The sequence below is a fragment of the Silene latifolia genome, chromosome 2, assembly GCF_048544455.1.
Source record: "Silene latifolia isolate original U9 population chromosome 2, ASM4854445v1, whole genome shotgun sequence".
In the NCBI taxonomy this organism is placed as follows: domain Eukaryota; kingdom Viridiplantae; phylum Streptophyta; class Magnoliopsida; order Caryophyllales; family Caryophyllaceae; genus Silene; species Silene latifolia.
Genome location: NC_133527.1, coordinates 175411860 through 175432508, shown reverse-complemented (window position 1 = coordinate 175432508; position 20649 = coordinate 175411860). Strand labels below are relative to the sequence as shown.

Genomic DNA, 20649 nt, shown 5'->3' with positions numbered 1-20649 from the left:
TCTTTTTCTTATAAAAAAAAACTAGTTTTAAACCCGTGCAAAATTGCACCGATATGTATTTGGGCCGGTATTAATGTTTTTGAATGTATTTTTTTATTTTTATTTTTGCATTTCTATTGTATTTATCTTGTTGATCTAAATCAGCGATCTACATAATTAATGTTTAAACTTGTTACAAATACGTGTTCACATGCAATGGTTTAAGAGGAAATAACAAAAGGATATTTTTTTTAAAAAAAATATACTGTACTATCTAGTTTTTAAAAATTATGCATATAATTTATTCGCATTATATGTAATTCAATCACGTAATTAAATGTAATTCCTTCTCGTAATTATGTAATATTATTATTATTATTTTTTTAAATTATGTAATTCATTTATTTGTAATTAGTTTCATTTATTCCGATTTGTAATTCATTCCGCTTATATGCCATTAAATTCATTTATTCGGAATGTATAAAATCATTTCATAGTATTATTTCATAGTGATGGGGCATATTCTGCACCGCTGACCAAGTCAACATATTGAGCAAGGTCAAAGATATCCACAGCAAGTCAACGACTTAGACGACCTAGCCGATGCGCCCATCGGCTGCCAACCGGGTCCCGGATGACAACCCGCCAAATTTAACACATACCCGCGTACTCATATCCAAGACCCCTCGCGAGTCACCGGGGCCCGCCGGCCACCATAGGTCCCTCGGCCGAGGGGTAGATCGATCTTTTCCACCGCTAGCCACTTGGCCACTTGGCCACTACGTGACAAAAGGTGAAGTCTATAAATACTCCTCAACCTTCATTGAGGAGAGGATCCAATCCAGAAATACACAACTTAACCTAAATACACTATTCATCTGGTATAATCTTCCTTATCTCTCTACAATATATTCCTAGCCAATTAGCATACAACTTATACATCTAAGTTTACTGACTTGGGCGTCGGAGTGGGTACGCTTGGCTCAAAGCCAAGCCCCCGCCTGTTCATTGTTGCAGAGAGGCCGAGAGGAACGATTAAGACCAAAGGAGAATCCAACTCAAGACATCATTCAACAAGCCACGGGTGGTAACTATACTTGCTCGAATTACGCCCGAACAATTGGCGCCGTGCGTGGGGGGAAACGATACTAAAAGCTAATAAAATCCCTTAAAAACACAAAACAAAAACCCACCCAAAAAGCTAAGAAGATGTCGAAACAACAAGACGCAGTCGTGACCGACGAAACCGCGTTCCACCAAGATGATACCTTCAACACCTTACGAGTCGTGCGCCCTCCACCGGGGGTAATCCAACCGGAGTTCGGGATGCCGATAATACCAGACACGCCGCCGCCACCAACCAGTCACCATCATGGGGCATGTGGTTGACATAGCAAAGCGAAAATGGTCCTGGACCTAATTAGTAATACGTCCGCTCACACACGTCACGCCGACAAGAGCGGCGGAAACCGTCCCAGAGACCAGGGCCTTAATGTGACTCCGAGAAATTTGAACGGAGCACTAGGAGAAGCGACCCAAAGAAAGTCGCGGGAGCCCAAAGTGGGCGTGGTAGACCTAAGTCCTTCCCGTACTCGTGGGAGGACAGCGTCCCCGCAACACGAACGAGGCATACCCCAAAGGAGCCCGAGGAGTCCGACTCAGCAGAGTTGGAGAAGAAGTCCAAGTCGAAGAAGGAGCCCCTCCCGCTACGAGGAGAGGAGCCGGGTTAGGAATGCGAGGAGCCGATCGCCACGTGTCATCCGGCATGTGATCAGACAGCCCCTCAACGCCTACGTCCTAGAAGTCCAGGTGCCCACTAAGCTCAAGTTGCCGCCCATATCATACAAAGGGGAAGGTGATCCAGCCGACCACGCTGAGGCTTTCGAGTCTCACATGTCGGTATGGGAGCAGCCCGATGAAGTATGGTGCCGAGTTTTCCCAACAACGTTGCATGGGATGGCTCAAAGTTGGTACAAGGGGCTTCCCGACGGCTCGGTGTACTACTACGCCGACCTAAGGGACGCCTTTTTAGCCCAGTACTCTTGCAACAAGAGAAGGGCCGTGGAGACATCGGACCTCCTAACTATCAAACAGGAGGGGGGCGAGTCTCTACGAAGCTACATGAAGAGGTTCGACGGAAAGGTCCAACGGATTCGAGAGATTAATCCCGAATCGGCGCGCTTCGCGCCGATGAAGGGCCTCCCAAGGGGAGATTTAAAAAATGAGCTCATCAAGTGCGGAGGCCTGGGCTTGATGCCGCCAGAAAATGGCCGACCAGGCCATCAAAGTAGAAAACTATCACAAGACGTGGTTAGGCCCCAACGAGGCCGAGCACTCAGAAAAGAAGAGCCGTCGGGAGGACAGCCCCGATGAAAGACGTCGTGACAACAACGGGTCACGGTCCGACGAAAGACGCCGTGACAACAATAGGCCACGGTCGACAAAAATCGCCAGAGACAGGACTCGACGGGCGCCGGGGAGTTCGGGAGCGTACTACAAAAACGGTACAACGATCACACCCCCTAGTCGTGTCGGCCGCCGAGGTATTCGCTCGAGCAAGAGCGAAGGCCGAGAGGGGAAAGGCCCCTAGGCCGAGGAGTGACGGTGACACGAGCCAAGATCTTGTGAGTACCACGGCCACACCGGACACTTAACCAACGATCGCCGACATCCGAAGGACGCCATGAAGAGCCGATCCGGAAGGGGAGCCTCGGCAAATATGTTGCCAAAGGCCGAAACCGAATGTCGGCGGGTCAAACAAAGAAATCCGTCTTCGAACGGATAGGAGTAATCCATGCTATCATCGAGGGCAACGGGAATGGTGGGTCCGCTCATGGGCACAAACGGCACCTGAATGAACCGTGCCAGACCATCAACTTTGTGCCCAACACAGCCACCCCCGCTTCCAACATCCCCGATATGACCATTGGGAAGAAGGACTACGAGGGAGTCGTCGCTCTTCACAGCGACCCACTTACGGTCCACCTAGACATAGCCAACCACTTGGTGAAGAGGTGCCTGATTGACACAGGCGCCTACACAAACATTATGTACAGAGAATGCTTTCTCAGCCTCGGTCTGAGAGTCGAAGATTTGAGCCCCGCACCAACCCGCCGTACGACTTTTTCGGGGTCGGCCTGGTACCCACTGGGTCGGTCGATCACGGTGAGGTTCGGCGAGGGAACTGCAGCCAGGAATGTTATGTCTGAATTTATAGTCATCGACGGCGCATCTGCCCACAACGTGCTCATAGGCCGGGTCACTTTGAGTGAGACCGACGCCGTAATTTCCATCCGGGCCTTGACATTGATATACGTCTCGGACCGGGAAGCGATAAGCTCGCCTCAAAGAACGAGAAGGAACCCGGCGTATGGGAGATACACACCAACGGCCCTTCCACGACGGGTAGCTCGAAAGCCAAAGATCGTTATTTTTAGCCCAATCGGAGACGTGTTTGAGCACACCTTAAAACTTACCTCCGTAACCTCAAACAACGAATCCAAGTTCGAGGCGAATAACCGAGTCAAGCTAGCCGAACCGCCGGGCGGAGCACGTCGTAGTGAAAACAGATTCGCTCCTAGTGACCAACCAGATCAAAGGAGAGTACAAGGCTCGGGACTATAGGACGACAAGGTATCTAGAGAGGGTAAGAGCCGCGCTTCAAAATTAAAATCCTTCCGATACAAAGATACTCCCAGACCGAGAACGACCGAACCATCAGCATGGTCGAAGGAGCAGAGACCGAGGAGGTGGAGATTGATCCAGGCCGCACCATAACCATCGGTGTCAACCTGGAACCAAAGTTCGAGCCGAACTCCTGGACTCGCTAAGGAAAAATAAAGACGTCTTCGCCTACTCGGCCGGCCGAGATGCCAGGTGTGAGCCGGGAGGTAATTATTCACAAGCTGAACGTACTCCCCACCGCTCGCCCCGTCAAGCAAAGGATGAGGAACTCCTCGGTCGAGAAAGATGAGGCCATCAAGGCCGAGGTAGATAAACCGCTACGGCGGGCTTTATTATGCCTTGCACTTACCCCGAGTGGTTAGCCAATGTTGTGATGGTAAAGAAATCATCAGGGGCATGGAGAATGTGTGTAGACTTTACCCAACTTAATAAAGCATGCCCCAAAGATTGTTACCCTTTGCCTCGAATAGATAGCTTGATCGACGCCACGGCAGGATACACCATGCTAAGCCTGCTAGACGCCTTCTCGGGGTATCACCAGGTATTCATGGCTGAGGAAGACATGCCTAAATGCGCATTCATCACCGCTAACGGCACATACATGTACAAAATGATGCCGTTTGGTTTGAAAAACGCCGGCGCCACGTATACAAGACTGGTGGACAAGGTATTCCAAAATCAGAAAGGACGAAACCTTGAGGCTTACGTCGACGATGCTATTGTGAAAAGCAAGTCCGACAATGAGCACCGGCCGATTTACACGAAACATTTTGTTCACTAAGGAAATACAAGATGAAGCTCAACCCAATGAAATGCAACTTCGGTGTCCGGGCAGGTAAATTCCTCGGTGTACTTGTCAGTGCCAGAGGCATCGATGCAAATCCAGACAAGATCCAAGCAATCCTAGACCTACCGGAACCAAGGAATCGAAAAGAGGTTATGATGCTGACCGGTAGAATGGCGGCTCTCGCCCGTTTCATCTCTCGGTCAGCCGACAAGAGCACCCCATTCTTCAAGGTATTGAAAGGGAATAAAGACTTCAGCTGGGGGGAGGAACAGAGCACGGCTTTCAAACAACTGAAAGCTCATCTTCAGACTCTCCCAACTCTGTCCGGCCGATCTTTGGGGAGACGCTATACCTATACATAGCAGTTACCTCGGCCACGGTCAGTGCAGTGATCATCAAGGAAGAAGACAAACAGCAACACCCAATCTACTTTGTCAGCCATACGCTGTTGCCCGCCGAGAGAAATTACCCACTAATCGAAAAAGCAGCCTTCGCCGTCGTCGTTGCCACGAGGAAGTTAAAACCCTACTTCGACGCGCACCCCGTGACGGTCCTAACCGATCAGCCGTTAGAGAAAGCTTTGGAAAAATTCGAACAATCCGGCAGCTCATCAAGTGGGCGGTGGAACTCTCCGGCTTCGGCATTCAATACAAACCAAGACCTTCGATAAAGGGGCAAGCACTTGCAAATTTCCTGGCCGAATGCACGTATCAAGAAGAGCCAAACCCAGGCGTATGGGAGGTCTACACCGACGGCTCCTCCACGACGAACACTCAGAGAGCCGGCATCCTCATCATCAGCCCAAACGGGGACGAGTTCGAGTACGCCTTGAAATTCACCTTCTCGGCCTCGAACAACGAATCCGAATATGAGGCGGTGATAACCGGGGTCGAGCTAGCTAGGGCTGCCGGAGCAGAGCACATTGTGTTGAAGACAGACTCACTGTTGGTTACTAACCAAATCAGAGGGGAGTTTGAGGCTCGGGACGACGGAATGGTAAGGTACCTAGAAAGGGTAAAGGCCGACATAGCGAAATTGAAGTCTTTCCAAATCCAATGCGTTCCCGCATCCGAGAACAACCGGCCGACGCTCTCTCCAAACTTGCCACTCAACCATCAAGAACGCCGGCCAACCGTGCTTTGGTAGATATCGAATGCGAAGAGCATCACCGAGACCGACGGCATGGTGGGCAACGTAGAGGCCGAGACAACGTGGATGACTCCGATAATGAAATACAAACTTACGGGTGAATTACGGATGGCCGCAATCCCTCGGCCAAAATAAAACGGATCGCCGCCAGGTACTTAGTGTTCGAAGGAGAACTGTACAGAAGGTCCGTAATAAGACCACTCTTGAAGTGTGTCGGTCCAGCCGACGCAGAGCTGATACTGACAGAGATTCACGAAGGCATCTGTGGACACCACATGGGGGCAAGAACGCTAGCCCACAAAGCTCTACGAGCCGGCTACTTCGCCCACCATGCTTCAAGATTCCGAACAAAGACCAAGAAGTGCACGAATCCGTCGGATGCATGCCCCGTGTACACGCTCCCTCCAGGGACCTACAACCGGTGCTTAGCCCTCTTCCCTTCGCACAGTGGGGGATGGACATGCTAGGGCCATTCCCAACAGCCTCCGGAGGAAGGAAGTTCTTGATCGTCGCTGTTGATTACTTCACCAAATGGGTTGAAGTCAGAGTCATTCTGGCGAAGACCACGGCGGCCGTCGAAAGGTAATCTGGGAAAATGTTATAACTCGTTTGGATTACCCCAAGTTATAGTATTTGACCACGGCCGAGTTCGGAGTGACCGATAATGAATTGGTTAGAAGAGCTTGGTATCAAGTTTGCATACTCCTCCGTCCTCCGCCACCCACAGAGCAACGGACATGCGGAGGCGGCCAACAAAACGATCCTCAACGGTTTGAAGAAGACAAATAAGACCTTAAGGGAAGGTGGGCCGATGAACTACCCGGCGTCCTATGGTCCCTTCGAACCACGGAGAAAGAAGCAACGGGGTACACCCCTTTCCACCTAGTCTACGGTTCCGAAGCAGTCCTGCCAATTGAAGCGACGGTGCCAACATTCAGAACGGCTACCTTTAACCCAGTTGAAAACGAGGAAGGCCTGAGAGCTTCCTTAGACCTAGTCGAAGAAAGCCGAGATACAAACGCCTCAACTTGGCGATATCAAAACCGGATGAAAAGAGCCTACAAAATAGAGTCCACAAAAGGGACCTAAGAGTGGGAGACCTAGTCCTAAGAAAGTCGGCTGCCACTAACAAGGGAAACATTCACGTAAGTGACGGCCAATTGGGAAGGTCCCTACAAAGTGGTTGAAGAGATGAGGCCGGGTACATACCGGCTGACGGACATGGAGGGTGTGCCTTTGATGAGCCATTGGAACACCGACAACTTAAGAAAGTACTTTGTATAGCGGCGGAGGTGTCCAAGCCCATTGTGGACACCCCAACGCGTAATCATAACAAATGAAGAATCACCCAAATTTTCCATCGTGCTTGTCCCCTCCATAAGTTGCCACCGGTCACACCCAAAGAAGAAACGTATACTCGGTGCGGTTGAGACGCAAGTCCGCGGTCAATATGCCTACGATTCTAATGCTATCGAGCCATAACCCCGATTACCTCGGCCCTAGCCGAGAGCGACGGGGACACAATGACCGATACGCGCTATCGAGCCATAACCCCGATTACCTCGGCCTTAGCCGAGAGCGACGGGGATACAATGACCGGTATGCTAGAAGAAATGCTAAAGACGTTAACACAGTTGAGATGTGCATTCTAACTGCCTCGGCCATGCCGACGGTAAAACGAAGGCACTCAATTAAATAACGCAAAGAGACAAGTGAAGAATGATGATCAAAGTCCCGGCCAAAGCCAAGGACCAAAAGATAAAACTTTATTAAAAATGATTGCAAGGAGAGTACAGACGACGGCCGTCCCCATGAGGATAGCCTAAACTCTACCTACCAAAGCTTTACAAAAAGCAAGGAAACAAAGAAAAACAAAAGGTTACAGACTTAGGATTTGAAGCGCCAAAAGATGGCAGGGAGAGAAGGCTCAATAGTTGGCCCCCGAACAGCTAAAGCTATCCGAGACGCCGGGTGAGTCTGGTGACGACCGCCCGTCTCCCTATGCCTGTTGCTTTCCTCCATCAGCAGCAGCAGCTTCTTCGGTGGCTGGCTCGAAAGAGGGCTCGACATTCTCAAGTGCCTTTAGCGCGTCACCTTTCTTCACCTTGGCATCATAGACCGCCTTGGCCTCGGCAATCTGAGCCGCCTTCGCCTCCTCCGTCTTCTCCGCCGCCGCTGCCTCCGCAGCCTCAGCCATCTCGTCCAAAAGCTGCTCAAATTTATCCCACGGGAAAGAGCCCTCGGGGACGAGCTTCCTTATTGCCTCCCTACCTCGGCCTGGTCCCGGAATTGAGCGCACATTTTAGGGAGAAGATCATCTTGAAGCATTGCAATGTCTTTCTCCTTTTGGGCAACGGCAGCCTGCGCGTCCCTGAGCGCCTCCGCCTGGTTGTCGAACAGATCCTTCCACTGATCCCTCTTGGCAACCACGGCGTCATAAGCATCCTTGTACCTATCCCGCTCCTCCATCATCTTGGCAGTAGCGCCATCAGCTTCCTCAACTTTGGCCCTCTCGGCCCCCAGCAGCGTCTCAACCTCCTCCACGCGCTTCTTGGCAGAAAAGAGATCCAGTTTAAACTTCGCGGCTTCCCCCTTTGCGGCGGAGAGGTCAAGTTTAAGCTTCGCCATCAGCGGCGCGGCTTGGGCCATGGTTTTCTCCTGCTCCGCGATATAGGAGCCGGCTTGTTGGGTCCACTTCGCCAGCCTCTTATACATTTTCACACCCTCCGCCACAAGCTCGGAGGCAGAGATCTTCTGAGCGGAGGAGTCAACAATGACATTTCCGTCACCCGCCTTCTCGATAGCCCTCTCGGGCTGCTTCCCTGATTGCCGTTCAATAAGAACGACGGTCGCCGAGGGAGGATCTACAAAAAATTTGCACAAAGCATCCATGTCACCTTGAATTGACACATCGAAAGCCGGTCATCCGGGATATCCAAATAACCACTAAATCCGAACCATAAGTTAGATCCGTACCGTTTGGACCCTCTTCGCTCGAGGGCCGCTTTTCTCCCGCCAACGGTGGAGGTAGATGGCGGATCTTTCCTCTTCTCCCCGACAACGGTGGAAGCAAGCGGTGGCTCCTTAGCAACGGTCACCGACCCCCAAGAATATCAACGACCTCCACAGTTCCTTCGAACCACCAAGGTCGAAGAGGGAGCCGGCACGCGCCGCCGCCGACCTGGTCGCAGCTTTCTTCGTTCTCTTTGGCACGCCTCCGAGAACCCTTGCACAGGCCGCCACCGGATCTACCCCTTTCAATCGCTTATCCATGAGCTCGTTGGGGACGGTCTACGATCGCGCGGTTCAGCCGTCGGATCTTGATGTCAACGACCTTCCCGTCCTTATCAAGGCCTAACCGCTTCAAGGTACTCTCGGACAGATCCTGGCCAAACCGGTCTGCAAAAAGAAAACCAAACAAGAATTACAGGACAGAAATAGAACATAGCTCCAAAAACAAGAGTATAACAGTCAAAAATGGGCCTCACACCGACCCCACTCACCCCGGGCCGAGGGCCGGTATGATGAGGCGACGTGACAGAGCGGCTCATCTTGAAGAATAATCCGAGTCGGGGGCCGCCATCCCTTCTCAAAGATCGAACAACCGACGCCCGCTCCTCATCCTCGCAAGAGGAACCTTCGAAGCGTCCATTTTCACCTTACCCCGGGAGGTACACTCCTCATACTCTTCCCGGTTCTCACACCGCAAGTAAACAGGCTCGAAAGACCGGGCAATGGGTAATCCTCCGGCACTTGGACATACACCCACCGCCGTTGCCGCTTTGCAAGAAGTAAGCTTGTTCACGGAGGCATAGCTGCTCCGTCATCGCTGTACCACCCCACTTTACCGGCAATTGACGGTCGAAGACTGTGGAGTCGGCGGAATAAGTTGACCGTCGGGATCTCCCCCTAAAGAGACAAAGCCACACAAAGCCAACTATCGTCCTCATGGCCAGCGGATGTAGTTGGGCCACCGCGACGTTCATAGCTCTGATAATGGCCACGACGTATTTATTCGGAGGAAACCGCAGCCCATACTCCGGATGCCGATGTACACGCCGGTGTGACCCGGTGGAGGGCAACAGACCGCCTGACCCTTTTTAGGAATAACGATCTTATACCCCTCACCGAACGAGAAATGGCCTCAAAAAATGTCTCGCCGAACAATCGGCGAACTTATGGGACCAACCACGTTCAAGACCGATCGTGCGGGGCTCGCCATGATCCGGGACAGACAGCCTCCCACCATCAGAAGAGGTCCCCTCATCCTCATCAGCATCCTCAACCTCATCCTCCCGTCCCTCCAGAATTGGTGGATCGACTACGGGAGAAGGAGACCTAGGGCCCCCAAACCTTATCGGAATGGCGTCTAGTATCTCCTCCCCATCAAGACGCAACGGGAATCCTCCGGCGCGAAGTACTAGTCCCGGCGCCGAGAGTGCAGACATAATAGCAACAATTATTTAACAAAATAAAAAGTGAAGAAGTTTGTTTGTTTACCTTGAAGAAAAACACTCGCCGGAATAATAACTCAAATGTTAGAAGACAGAGAAGCCCTTGAAAGTTTAGAGAGAAGAAAAATTTTGGAGAATGAAATTGGTGACCAATTTCACGAGCAACCGCCCTATTTATAGGGAAAAGCCCATGAAGAAGGACCAATCAAAGAAATGCCCCATGAAGCGTCAACCAATCAGCGTGCGAACACGTGTCGGACATGCAACCACGGGATGTCAATCGTTGCAACAGTTAGACGTCAATCAATGCAACAGTGACCAAGCGTCTTCAACACGCCTATTCATATCTCCTTGCCTATTCACCTTCCTCAACAAATTCCCAAGCATCTGTTCTCCGCCGGCCACATGATCAACCAGGCCGACAACATGCCGGCGGGGCAATCAAAACTACCGGCACTCTCAAACCCGGTCTCGACCAGCGTCCCTTTCTTTCTTCCACATCGGATGCCCAATACACATCCATGTGGAGGGGGGATATGGTACGGCCTAAGAAAGACCAGGCAGAGGCAAAAGAAGCCGCCGCAGAAGAAGCCGTCTGAGAAAATTTTCTACAAACTACTTGCGCAGAATATACGCTCGGACGTACATCGAAGCCCATACCACGGCATAGACTACGCTGGGGGCAAATTGATGGGGCATATTCTGCACCGCCGACCAAGTCAACATATTGAGCAAGGTCAAAGATATCCACAACAAAGTCAACGACTTAGACGACCTAGCCGATCGGCCCATCGGCTGCCAACCTGGGTCCCGGCATGACAACCTGCCAAAACACATACTCGCGTACTCATATCCAAGACCCCTCGGCGGTGAGTCACCAGGGCCCGCCGGCCAGCCATAGGTCCCTCGGCCGAGGGGTAGATCAGTCTTTCCACCTGCTAGCCACTTGGCCACTACGTGACAAAAGGTGAAGTCTATAAATACTCCTCAACCTTCATTGAGGAGAGGATCCAATCCAGAAATACACAACTTAATGTAGACACCTCGTTTCTGCACCCCTCGCAAACCACCCGGTGATGATTGGGCCGCATGTTTGATTCGCGGAACGATTTGTGACAGTTCGTAAGATTATCGTCAAGTGATTGCTCAAATATTAAATGTCAACCTCTTAGTTGTCACCTACGTGCCGATACGGTCGTTTTGGCAGTAATTAGAGTACATTCGGAGTCCGGGTCAAAAACCGTCTCCATTTTCTTATAGCTGTTAAATCCCGAGTCAGAATGTTCTGGAATGTTCCGGATATTTCTATTCCATATTTATCAAATTTTATCTTTTGGCAAACAATATCCCGTAATATTCAAAAGATAATCGAATTAAATCCGTCCTACCATAACTTAAACACGGAAATCTTTCTTAAACAGGAGGAAACCTCCTGGGAATAGACGCAAAGAGTGTCTGCGCCTCTTCCAAGAGACGCGATGGGCTGCTGCGCCTCTTCCCAGGCCCTTCTTTGCATGATTTACGTATCTTTTTTATATCTTTCCGAGATTCACTTCCAAAGAGTCTCCGAAACCCTATTCCTTCACGTGATTAGTATAAATAGGAGCTTTCGTTCCTCATATTTCTCACGCGAGTGTCCGCCCTTCTCTTCTCCCTTTGCATTCTAGACTTCGTTCTTACTAATTGGCGCCTACGTGCTTGGACTCCCGACCACGTAAGCTCGGATCTTTCCGGGTACCAGCCTCTCCGTTGCATGACCGACCAATTTGACCACTACACTCAATCAATCTAATTAATCAATCTTGTTAAATCGTTTTCCTCTCACGAGGGCACTCTTTCCTTGCATTCGCGTCGAGCATCACTAATCGATCTTCTTAGTCCTTCTCGTTTCGTCAACATGTAAGTCTGAGGGTGTATAATTCTCTTTATTTATTGTATTTTATTATTGTATAACCATTGTAAGATTTATGTCGGAAACACCATTAAAATCGATTTCTAAAAACCGTCTTTAAAACCTTTTTTGCGGATTTCCGAGAGATGACGTCGAGAAAAGACGCAGCAACTGCTGCGCCTCTTCGAAGGAGCGCAGCACCTGCTGCGCCTCTTCGTGAGGCTGCCGCAGTTCCTGCTTCTTTTCTTCTTCTTCCGTCCTCTGCAATTCGTATCAAAATTGTTCCTTTCGTTTTGTTCTTTAATTCTTCATCACGGTAATTTATAAATCATATGTGTATTGTATATAATTCATCATTCATGCTTAATTAGTCATCAAGTCCGACTTAAATCCCTTATAATTCATATTTGCGGGTTCTCGTCATTAAATTCAAGTTTCGGGTTTTAGAGGTTCAATTCGTTCATATTGAGTTTCTGGGATTCATTGTTGACATAGTTTTCATCTGTTTGTTCATTAATCCGTCGTCGTTCGTCATGTTTAGTCTAATTCGTTTAGTTAGTTAGTCTAATTAATCATTCATTAACATCGCCCCTTCATGTAATTAATCCGTTTGCATCCGCCTCATTCATGTTCTACTGTTTTTTATGACTAATTCATATGCCAAATAATCTGTTAAATCACTTTCATCCGAGTAATTATATCAATCAATCCATTAATTCACCAAATTGTCTTAACGATTTGCAGTTCCGGCTTCACAGCCAGAACGCACCCTTGGAACAATGACGCAAAGAATCGCTGCGCGCTCTTCCAAAGGGCGCGATGTCTCTTCGCTGTTCGAGATGAGTTCTGTCTCTGAACTCCTTTTCTGCCTTGACGTAATTAATTAGTTTACGTAATTAATTAACTATTATCCGTAATATCGCTAATTCATGTTCGTCTTTTATTCTTTTATTCATTTTCTCAAATTATCCGTTTTAAAGGTATTTTCGACATAAATCGCCTAATCCAATGTAATTATTGTAATTTCCGTTCTTGTAATTTATAATTATTATATTTCTTTATTGCTTGTATGTTTTCACATGTAAATGAACATTAAATCCTACTTTGACCCAATTGTATGCTAACTACGTGTTTCACCGACTTAGTTAATTCTCACATGCTAGGATTAATCTAATGGATGTTGCATTGCATGCATATAGCCGACGATATATCAAGTATGAATAACTTCCCTAATCATTAGTAGAGGCCGCTATCGAGGCGGGCGGGATTAGGTGTTCGATCAAAAGAGCTTCCTAATACGTACCCTCACCCCTTACTCCAGATCTCCGTGAGCACCCGTGTTCATTGGCATCCACGAGAGTCATTCTAGACATAGAATGCTAAGGGTAACGATTGCTTAGTGTTCATGTCACTACTTTGTGTCTTGACATGACACGAGGTATTCGAACGGTTCCAATTTCCCATAAAAATTGGCGGCGACTCCATACAAAATGCAAACGCTTGTTTTCGAGCCGCTTCGCCAAGCGCCCCCGTGGGCGGCCCGCTGTCCACACTTAACCTAAATACACTATTCATCTGGTATAATCTTCCTTATCTCTCTACAATATATTCCTAGCCAATTAGCATACAACTTATACATCTAAGTTTACTGACTTGGGCGTCGGAGTGGGTACGCTTGGCTCAAAGCCAAGCCCTCAGTTCGTTCATTGTTGCAGGAGAGGCCGAGAGGAACGATTAAGACCAAGGGAGAATCCAACTCAAGACATCATTCAACAAGCCACGGGTGGTAACTATACTTGCTCTGGAATTACGCCCGGAACACATAGTATTTGTTCTAAGACGGAATTTGTCGCATGTTTGTATAGCCGGAATTCTGAAGAAATAAATACATTGCACACTAACGGGTCCCACCATAACATGTATTTCCTAAAACAAAGGCTGAATTAATGACGTGGCACGCCCTGGATTGAATATTGTCTTCTAAATTAATAAAGATAAGATAATGAGACATTCTCGTGTTTTTTTATTTTCTATATGGTAAACTTGTTTTTAACAAAAATGCATTTGATTGGGCATAACTTACAATCAAAACTTTTGAAATCGGCGCTTTTTTTTTTTTTTTCAAATCGATCAGTTTTACGATATTTTTTATTTGGAAAAGAAAAAATCCAGTTTTTGAACTCATGGCAAGAATTACGGTCAGTCAAACGTTAAACTTTGACTGACCATACCTCTTTGTAGAGGATTTCGAATGCGACAATGTTTTTTTTTTCAAATTGAGCGCGTTTATGATATCTTTGATTTGAAAAAAAAAAATCGTCGCTTTCGGAACTCATGGTTGTGAATTATGGTCAGTCAAAGGCGTTTTTGGTGAAAATGAGGTTACCACTTAAAATATCCTAAAAATAATTTCACAAGAAATAAAAAATTTGGAGGGCTGATTTTCAACGACGACGTTTTCGTTTCAAAATACAATAATGCCACTTGCACATTAACACTACTTCCTCCTCTAAGCATTTTTCTCTCAAATTCTAGTAAAAGCCAACTAAATAAATAAAAAAAAAAAAAAAAAAAAAAAAAAAAAAACCACAACATCAATGAGCATGACGGAACCCAATTCACCGATTCGCAAACAAATAAAAATGTTAGAAAATAACCCACATCGACTAAAAAACTTAAAAAAATTAGGAAATCAGCAAATAAAGGCAATAAACACGGTTTTAAAAAAATTGACCGAACCACGAACGAAATGTGTCCATGGAGCATATTGCGTTTTAACGTTTGCTATAGAGTGAAAGTTGAAATTCAACATTCAACCATGGGCCAAATCTAAAGACCCAACGTTTGCCCGGGAAGAAATGTTGAATATGAACTTTCGATCATGGACCAACCTCAAAACCCTACATTCAACCATACTATTAAGGTAATTTCAACTTCGTTCATGATTCAACCATGGCATCAACGTTGAATCTCAACGTTTGCACCATGGATGAAAGTTGAATTTCAACTTTCGTCCATGGTGTTCTTCCCCTTCCCCAATTCGACACTAATTCAACACAACAACCACAAAAATCGACACAAAATTCACCCTATTTCGTCAACAACAACACCACAATTACAAACAATAATGAAAAAAAAAACATACAAACTAATTAACAAGAAAAAATTAAACCTAATTCAAAAACTTCGGCTTCGGTCGGTCATTTCGAGTTCAGGTTATTTTCGGATAAACTATTATCAAGTTATTTGTGAGTAATAATCATTTTGCAACAATAAAAGTTTGGATAAGGTCAATTCTAGTTCAGGTCTTGAATTTGGGTGTCGGATCGGGTTATTCAGGTCAATTTGCCCAGATCTATATGTAATTGACCCAAACCTTTAAATGGATAATGCGTTTATAAGGAATACTTACTTTTGTTGAAAAAGCCTAATTTGAACATTCCATAACTCGTGTTTATAAACTCAAAAAGTGACAATTTTTTTTCTCAAATCGATCATCTTGCCGAAAAAAATAATTTGCCGAATTTGACTTGACGAATAGAGATGGTCAGTCAAAGTTTGTTCGGCACATACAAAAACTCTTAACCCCGGAATCCAAAAACACTATCGGACAGTCTATAACCTAATCCTGAAAAGTGAAAACTTATAATTAGAGATGAAAGTGGACACGCGGGCTGTTGGAGTTGCACAATCCATAGCCCATTTTAGCACAACACGGAATTGCCACTGCCCAGCACGCCACGCCATTGGCTGTGTCTGGGCTGAAGTTTATAAAAATTTCTAAAAAAGACAGTGCCTAGGCACGACATGCTAGGTACGCTCAAACTACTAAGAAATAGGGTTAAGGTGGAGGATTTAATAGATCACGTTTAAAACAGCACGATATGCATGGCCATTAGCCTTACTTAGGCCGCCATTCCCATTTCACTGGTATAACATGACACAACACGAATCCCACGTTTATGGACCAGAACCGTATCATTTTCTTCTCCAAACTCCAAGCATGGTGAACCATGATGAGATACGGCCCACTTCCATCTCTACTAACTTGCACTCATTAATTAAATACTCCCTCCTATTCTTAATAACCCTCCCCTTTCATTGAGAGCACATGAATTAAGGGAAAGGAGTATTATATGATAAAATATTGTAGTGGGGTAGGAGATTGGAGAGAGTGAAGGTATTGTGTGATTAAAATAAGTATTGTTGTGGGGTAAGGTGATTAAAATAAGTATTGTTGTGGGGGTAAGGTGATTAAAATAAGATAAAGTATGAGTATTGTGGGGTATTGTTGTGGGGTGAGGTGAGTAAAATAAGTATAAAAGTTTGCCAAATAAGAAAATAGGAAGAGTATTGTGAATAGACAAAAAAAGGAAATATGAAGAGTTATTTAAAATAGGAGTGAGTATTTAAATGTTGCTTCTTGGCTATGCCAAAAATGCCATCAACTTTCACAAAGTCGCCAGTCACCACGCACAAATAAAAAGACATGTTCGATGCTGCAACTTCCCGGAACTATACTACTGTTCAAAGTCCTGCTAAACTCCAAATCCACTTCATCTACATTATATCATATTCATCATGTATTATGTCTTTATTTCAACTTTTTGACCCATTTATAGTTGATTATTGCTTTTAATCTATCAACTCCTACCCTTTATTCATCATTATACTTACATACAATTATTACACAAATCATAAAAGTATAAACATCCCTGTAAAACTTTTATAGTACTATTATTATTGTTCCAAACTTCCAATTCCACATTCTCCTTGCTTGAATTATTCAAGTTGGCACTAAAAAACATCATCTCATTCCATACTCTATAATTGTGTGTTATCTCAAAACATTTTCATTTGGTCCAAACTCCAAACCAACTCATGAACTCGCCGCCACCAAAATCCATTCTCCCCATTTTCGCTCTTGTAGTCCTATCCGCGACCCTGGCTATTCCCACGGCCGCGGATAAGATAAAATACTACACCTTCGGACTCCCCTTCAACTATACATACTATGACAATTTCATAGTCAACCCGCCCGCCATGATTAGCAATGAGGCCCTCCAAATTACACCCGACTCCGCCAACAATTATCCGTTGACGAACCAATCCGGCCGAGCCATGTTTAAAAAACCTTTCCTAGTTTGGAAAAATAATGGCTCTACTGTCATTTCATTCAATACCACTTTCCTTCTTAACTTTTACCGCGTTAAAAATTCCACCGGCCAATTTTTCACCGCCGGCGAAGGCATCGCCTTCGTCATATCGCCGGACCTCGCTGTCCCTCTCGCGAGTTCCGGCAAATTTCTCGGCCTTACCAACGTTACTTCCGATGGTAAGGCCGAGAACAAATTCCTTGCTGTGGAATTTGATACTTTCAAAAACGGTGATTTTGATCCGGATTCGAACCACGTAGGACTTAATATCAACACAATTCAGTCGAGGAATACGGTTTCATTGTTGAAATTCAATATTACGCTGGCGCCGCCGGGTAAGGTGGTGCATAAGGTGTGGATCAATTACGACGGCGGAGTAAAAAAAGAGCTCACGGTGTACATCGCTGAGCTTGCTGATCAACACGCTCCGGCGATTATGCCGGCGACGCCGGTAATGAACGTCACCGGCGTCGATTTGGGGAAAATCGTAAACCCTAAGTCGTACTTCGGATTTTCGGGGTCCACTGGCGATCAGATCGCCGAGTTACAGTGTGTGCTGGGTTGGAATCTCACTGTCGATTATATCGGAAACCCTAATCCAAGTAGTAATTTGGGCGTGTTCCTGGGAATTGGGATTTCTCTTGGGGTTGTTCTGTTACTGGTATCAATTTTTACTTGGTGGACTTGGAGAAGGAAAAACCGGAACCGATCTGACCCGAGTTTATTAGGAGCGCTGCAGAGTTTACCGGGTCAGCCTAGGGAATTCGAGTACAGGGAATTGAGAAAGGCGACGGATAATTTTGATGACAAGTATAAGTTGGGTCAAGGCGGGTATGGGACTGTGTATAAGGCGTTGCTGCCTAATGTAAGTGTGGAAGTTGCAGTCAAGAAGTTTTCTAGGGATGAGATTAAGAGTAGAGATGATTTCTTGGCTGAGCTTACTATTATCAATCGGTTGCGACATCGGAATCTGGTCAAGTTGTTAGGTAAATTCTTTTTGTTTCATTTGTATTCAATTTTATGATCTGATTCTTGATTAATTGCGTTGATTGTGGCTCCTGATTCTGCATTAATTGGGTTAATTGGTTTAATTGGTCAGTTTATATTCTGAACGTAGACAATGATGTTTTCCGACAATATCAGCGTTGTGAGTCACGTCTGATAAATCTGACCGAGTGAGAATAACGTAGCTTGAGGGCCTGATTTCTCAAGTGTTGGGATACAAATCGATTTTGCATTGTGAATTGTCGTTCTTGTAGTTGTTGGTCGGTCTTACATGTTATTTCTTTTGTATCGTTAAAAATTGACCGAGTACATAGGTTAGTTTCAATATGGGATTCGATGTGATTGATGATTTCGTGTCGTATTTCTTTTCCCGATTGGAAGTACTACTATGATTCATCGAGGTGGTCCTTTCGAGTGAGTGCATTCATACGGATGACTTATCTTCCATTTGAGGTTTCCCTGAAATTTCTTGGCTGTATCCTATCCTATCCTATTTTTGCAATTGGATTAAGGCAGCCAAAAAAGAGACTTGAATGAAACAATGATGTTGAAATGTCGGTTGAATCTCATTGTTTATTGATTATTCGTCAGCAGTTGAATTGATATTGTCCGATATTAATGAATTGACAATAATATAAAGTCCAACATCACTCTTAAAGTTTTGACCGAAATGTAATGACATGAAATCGTACTTGTTTCAGGATGGTGCCATCAGAATGGGATGCTCCTTCTAGTGTACGAGTATATGCCAAACGGAAGCCTAGACAAGCACATCTTCTGTGAGGACTCTGAGACACCTCTAAGTTGGGAGCTCCGGTACAAGGCCCTAAAAGGGGTGGCATCTGCCCTACACTATCTTCACTACGAGTACGATGATAAGGTCATACACCGGGATTTGAAGGCAAGCAATGTCATGCTTGACGACCACTTCAATGCCCGTCTTGGTGATTTCGGCCTTGCTAGGGCTGTGGACCATGAAAAGACCTCTTACGCTGAAATGGAAGGCGATGGAGTACACGGCACAATGGGGTACATTGCCCCAGAGTGTTTCCACACGGGAAAGGCTACTCGGGAGTCCGATGTGTATGGCTTTGGAGCTGTGATTCTCGAGGTGGCTTGTGGTCTCCGCCCATGGACCAAGAGAGACGGGTACCACTCTCTTGTTGACTGGGTATGGTCAAAGCACCGGGAAGGATCCATCTTAGGCGCAATTGATGAGAGGCTCGGGAAGGAGTACGTGGCAGAGGAAGCAGAGCGGGTTTTACTCTTAGGCTTGGCATGCTCCCACCCGATAGCTAACGAACGGCCCAAAACACAGGCAATGGTTCAGATTTTGTCTGGCTCAATACCTGCACCTAGTGTACCGCCTTTCAAACCGGCCTTTGTCTGGCCGTCAATGGGACCCATGGGTGATACCATGTCAGACTTCTCACCGGATACAACCCCCATTGCTTCCTCACAGTATGATCTCTCAGGATGGACTCCTCCCTCTATTAGTCCCCACAGTCCGTACACCGCCAGTGATCAACACATACCATGAACACATTAGCGATTATATCATGCTTCTCAGTTTTCACCCTTTTTACATTATTTTCGAACTGTAGGGTCATTTTTTCTGCCACTATTAAGTTCTTGTAAATTCCTGGCATAAGCTGTTGAATACCGTCATTTTTTACATTCAGAATGTTTTTTTACTGAATTGTACATAAGTTTTGGATTGCATTGCCGGTGTACATTAATGTTACCCCGTATTAGTTAATTTTTTTGTACTCTATGTTGTTATATAGTAATAGTTCTCTCTCTAGTTTTCGAAGAGTTTTCTCTCTCTAATTTTCGAAGCGTTTACTCGGCGTAACACTTTCTTTCAAGGTAAAAACAAATTCTTCCCCAACTTTTATTTGTTAAGTATTCGTTGCCACTATGTCTGCTGCTGACGCTCCGCCTAGTACCTCAACCCCGGGGGACGAACCGTCGCGTCCCGTTGAACAGGAGCCACTGGCTGTCACCCCGGTAGGGTTCGGGGGTCGCAAGTCGTCTTCTCCTGAAATCGACGAGAAATATCTCGAGGATTTTGATGATGAGGAGGAGGAAAAGACCCAATCTGATTCAGAGAGGCCGCATTACTTGTGGCACGGCGAAGCCTGCTCGATTAAACCTGATTCCGTTTGGACGAACAAGTTCGCTCGTGCCTCCGAGCCTGAACTTTTCGAAGACCACTACAACTTCGGCAGGGGGTATAGAATTATTGTCCCTGTGGGTGATCAGGCAGTCTGTTGCCCTCCCGAAGGTTGTATAGGCGTGTATATTAGACATCTGGAGTATGGGCTCCGTTTTCCTCTTAATGAGCACGTCGCGGCCATAATCAAAGCCATGAATGTCGCCGTGGCACAACTGCATCCGTTGGCCATTAGGACGATTATTGGCTTCGTATGGTTTTGTCTCTTTAAGAGGGAGGCCCCAACGGTGAACCTTTTCCGCCGGCTCCACCATCTTCGGCTGTCTACCCAAGGCGTCATGGGGTGGTACAGCGTGCAGACCGAGCCG

General features: G+C 46.5%; 1 protein-coding gene across 1 annotated transcript; it reads left to right on the top strand.

The window, feature by feature from the left end:
• The first annotated feature begins 16396 nt into the window (after window positions 1–16396).
• Window positions 16397–19796, top strand: LOC141643421 (putative L-type lectin-domain containing receptor kinase S.5). Its single transcript, XM_074452573.1, has 2 exons — window positions 16397–18086; window positions 18807–19796. Exons 1-2 carry the CDS (start codon window positions 16826–16828, stop codon window positions 19643–19645), a joined length of 2100 nt encoding a protein of 699 aa, XP_074308674.1. The 5' UTR covers window positions 16397–16825; the 3' UTR covers window positions 19646–19796.
• The last annotated feature ends 853 nt before the right edge of the window (window positions 19797–20649 follow it).

Excerpts from the sequence above, each read along its gene's own strand:
- LOC141643421 (XM_074452573.1), top strand. The coding sequence starts at position 16,826 with ATGAACTCGCCGCCACCAAAATCCATTCTCCCCATTTTCGCTCTTGTA. Across the intron at positions 18,087-18,806 it reads GAATCTGGTCAAGTTGTTAG|GATGGTGCCATCAGAATGGG; the intron begins GTAAATTCTTTT and ends TACTTGTTTCAG.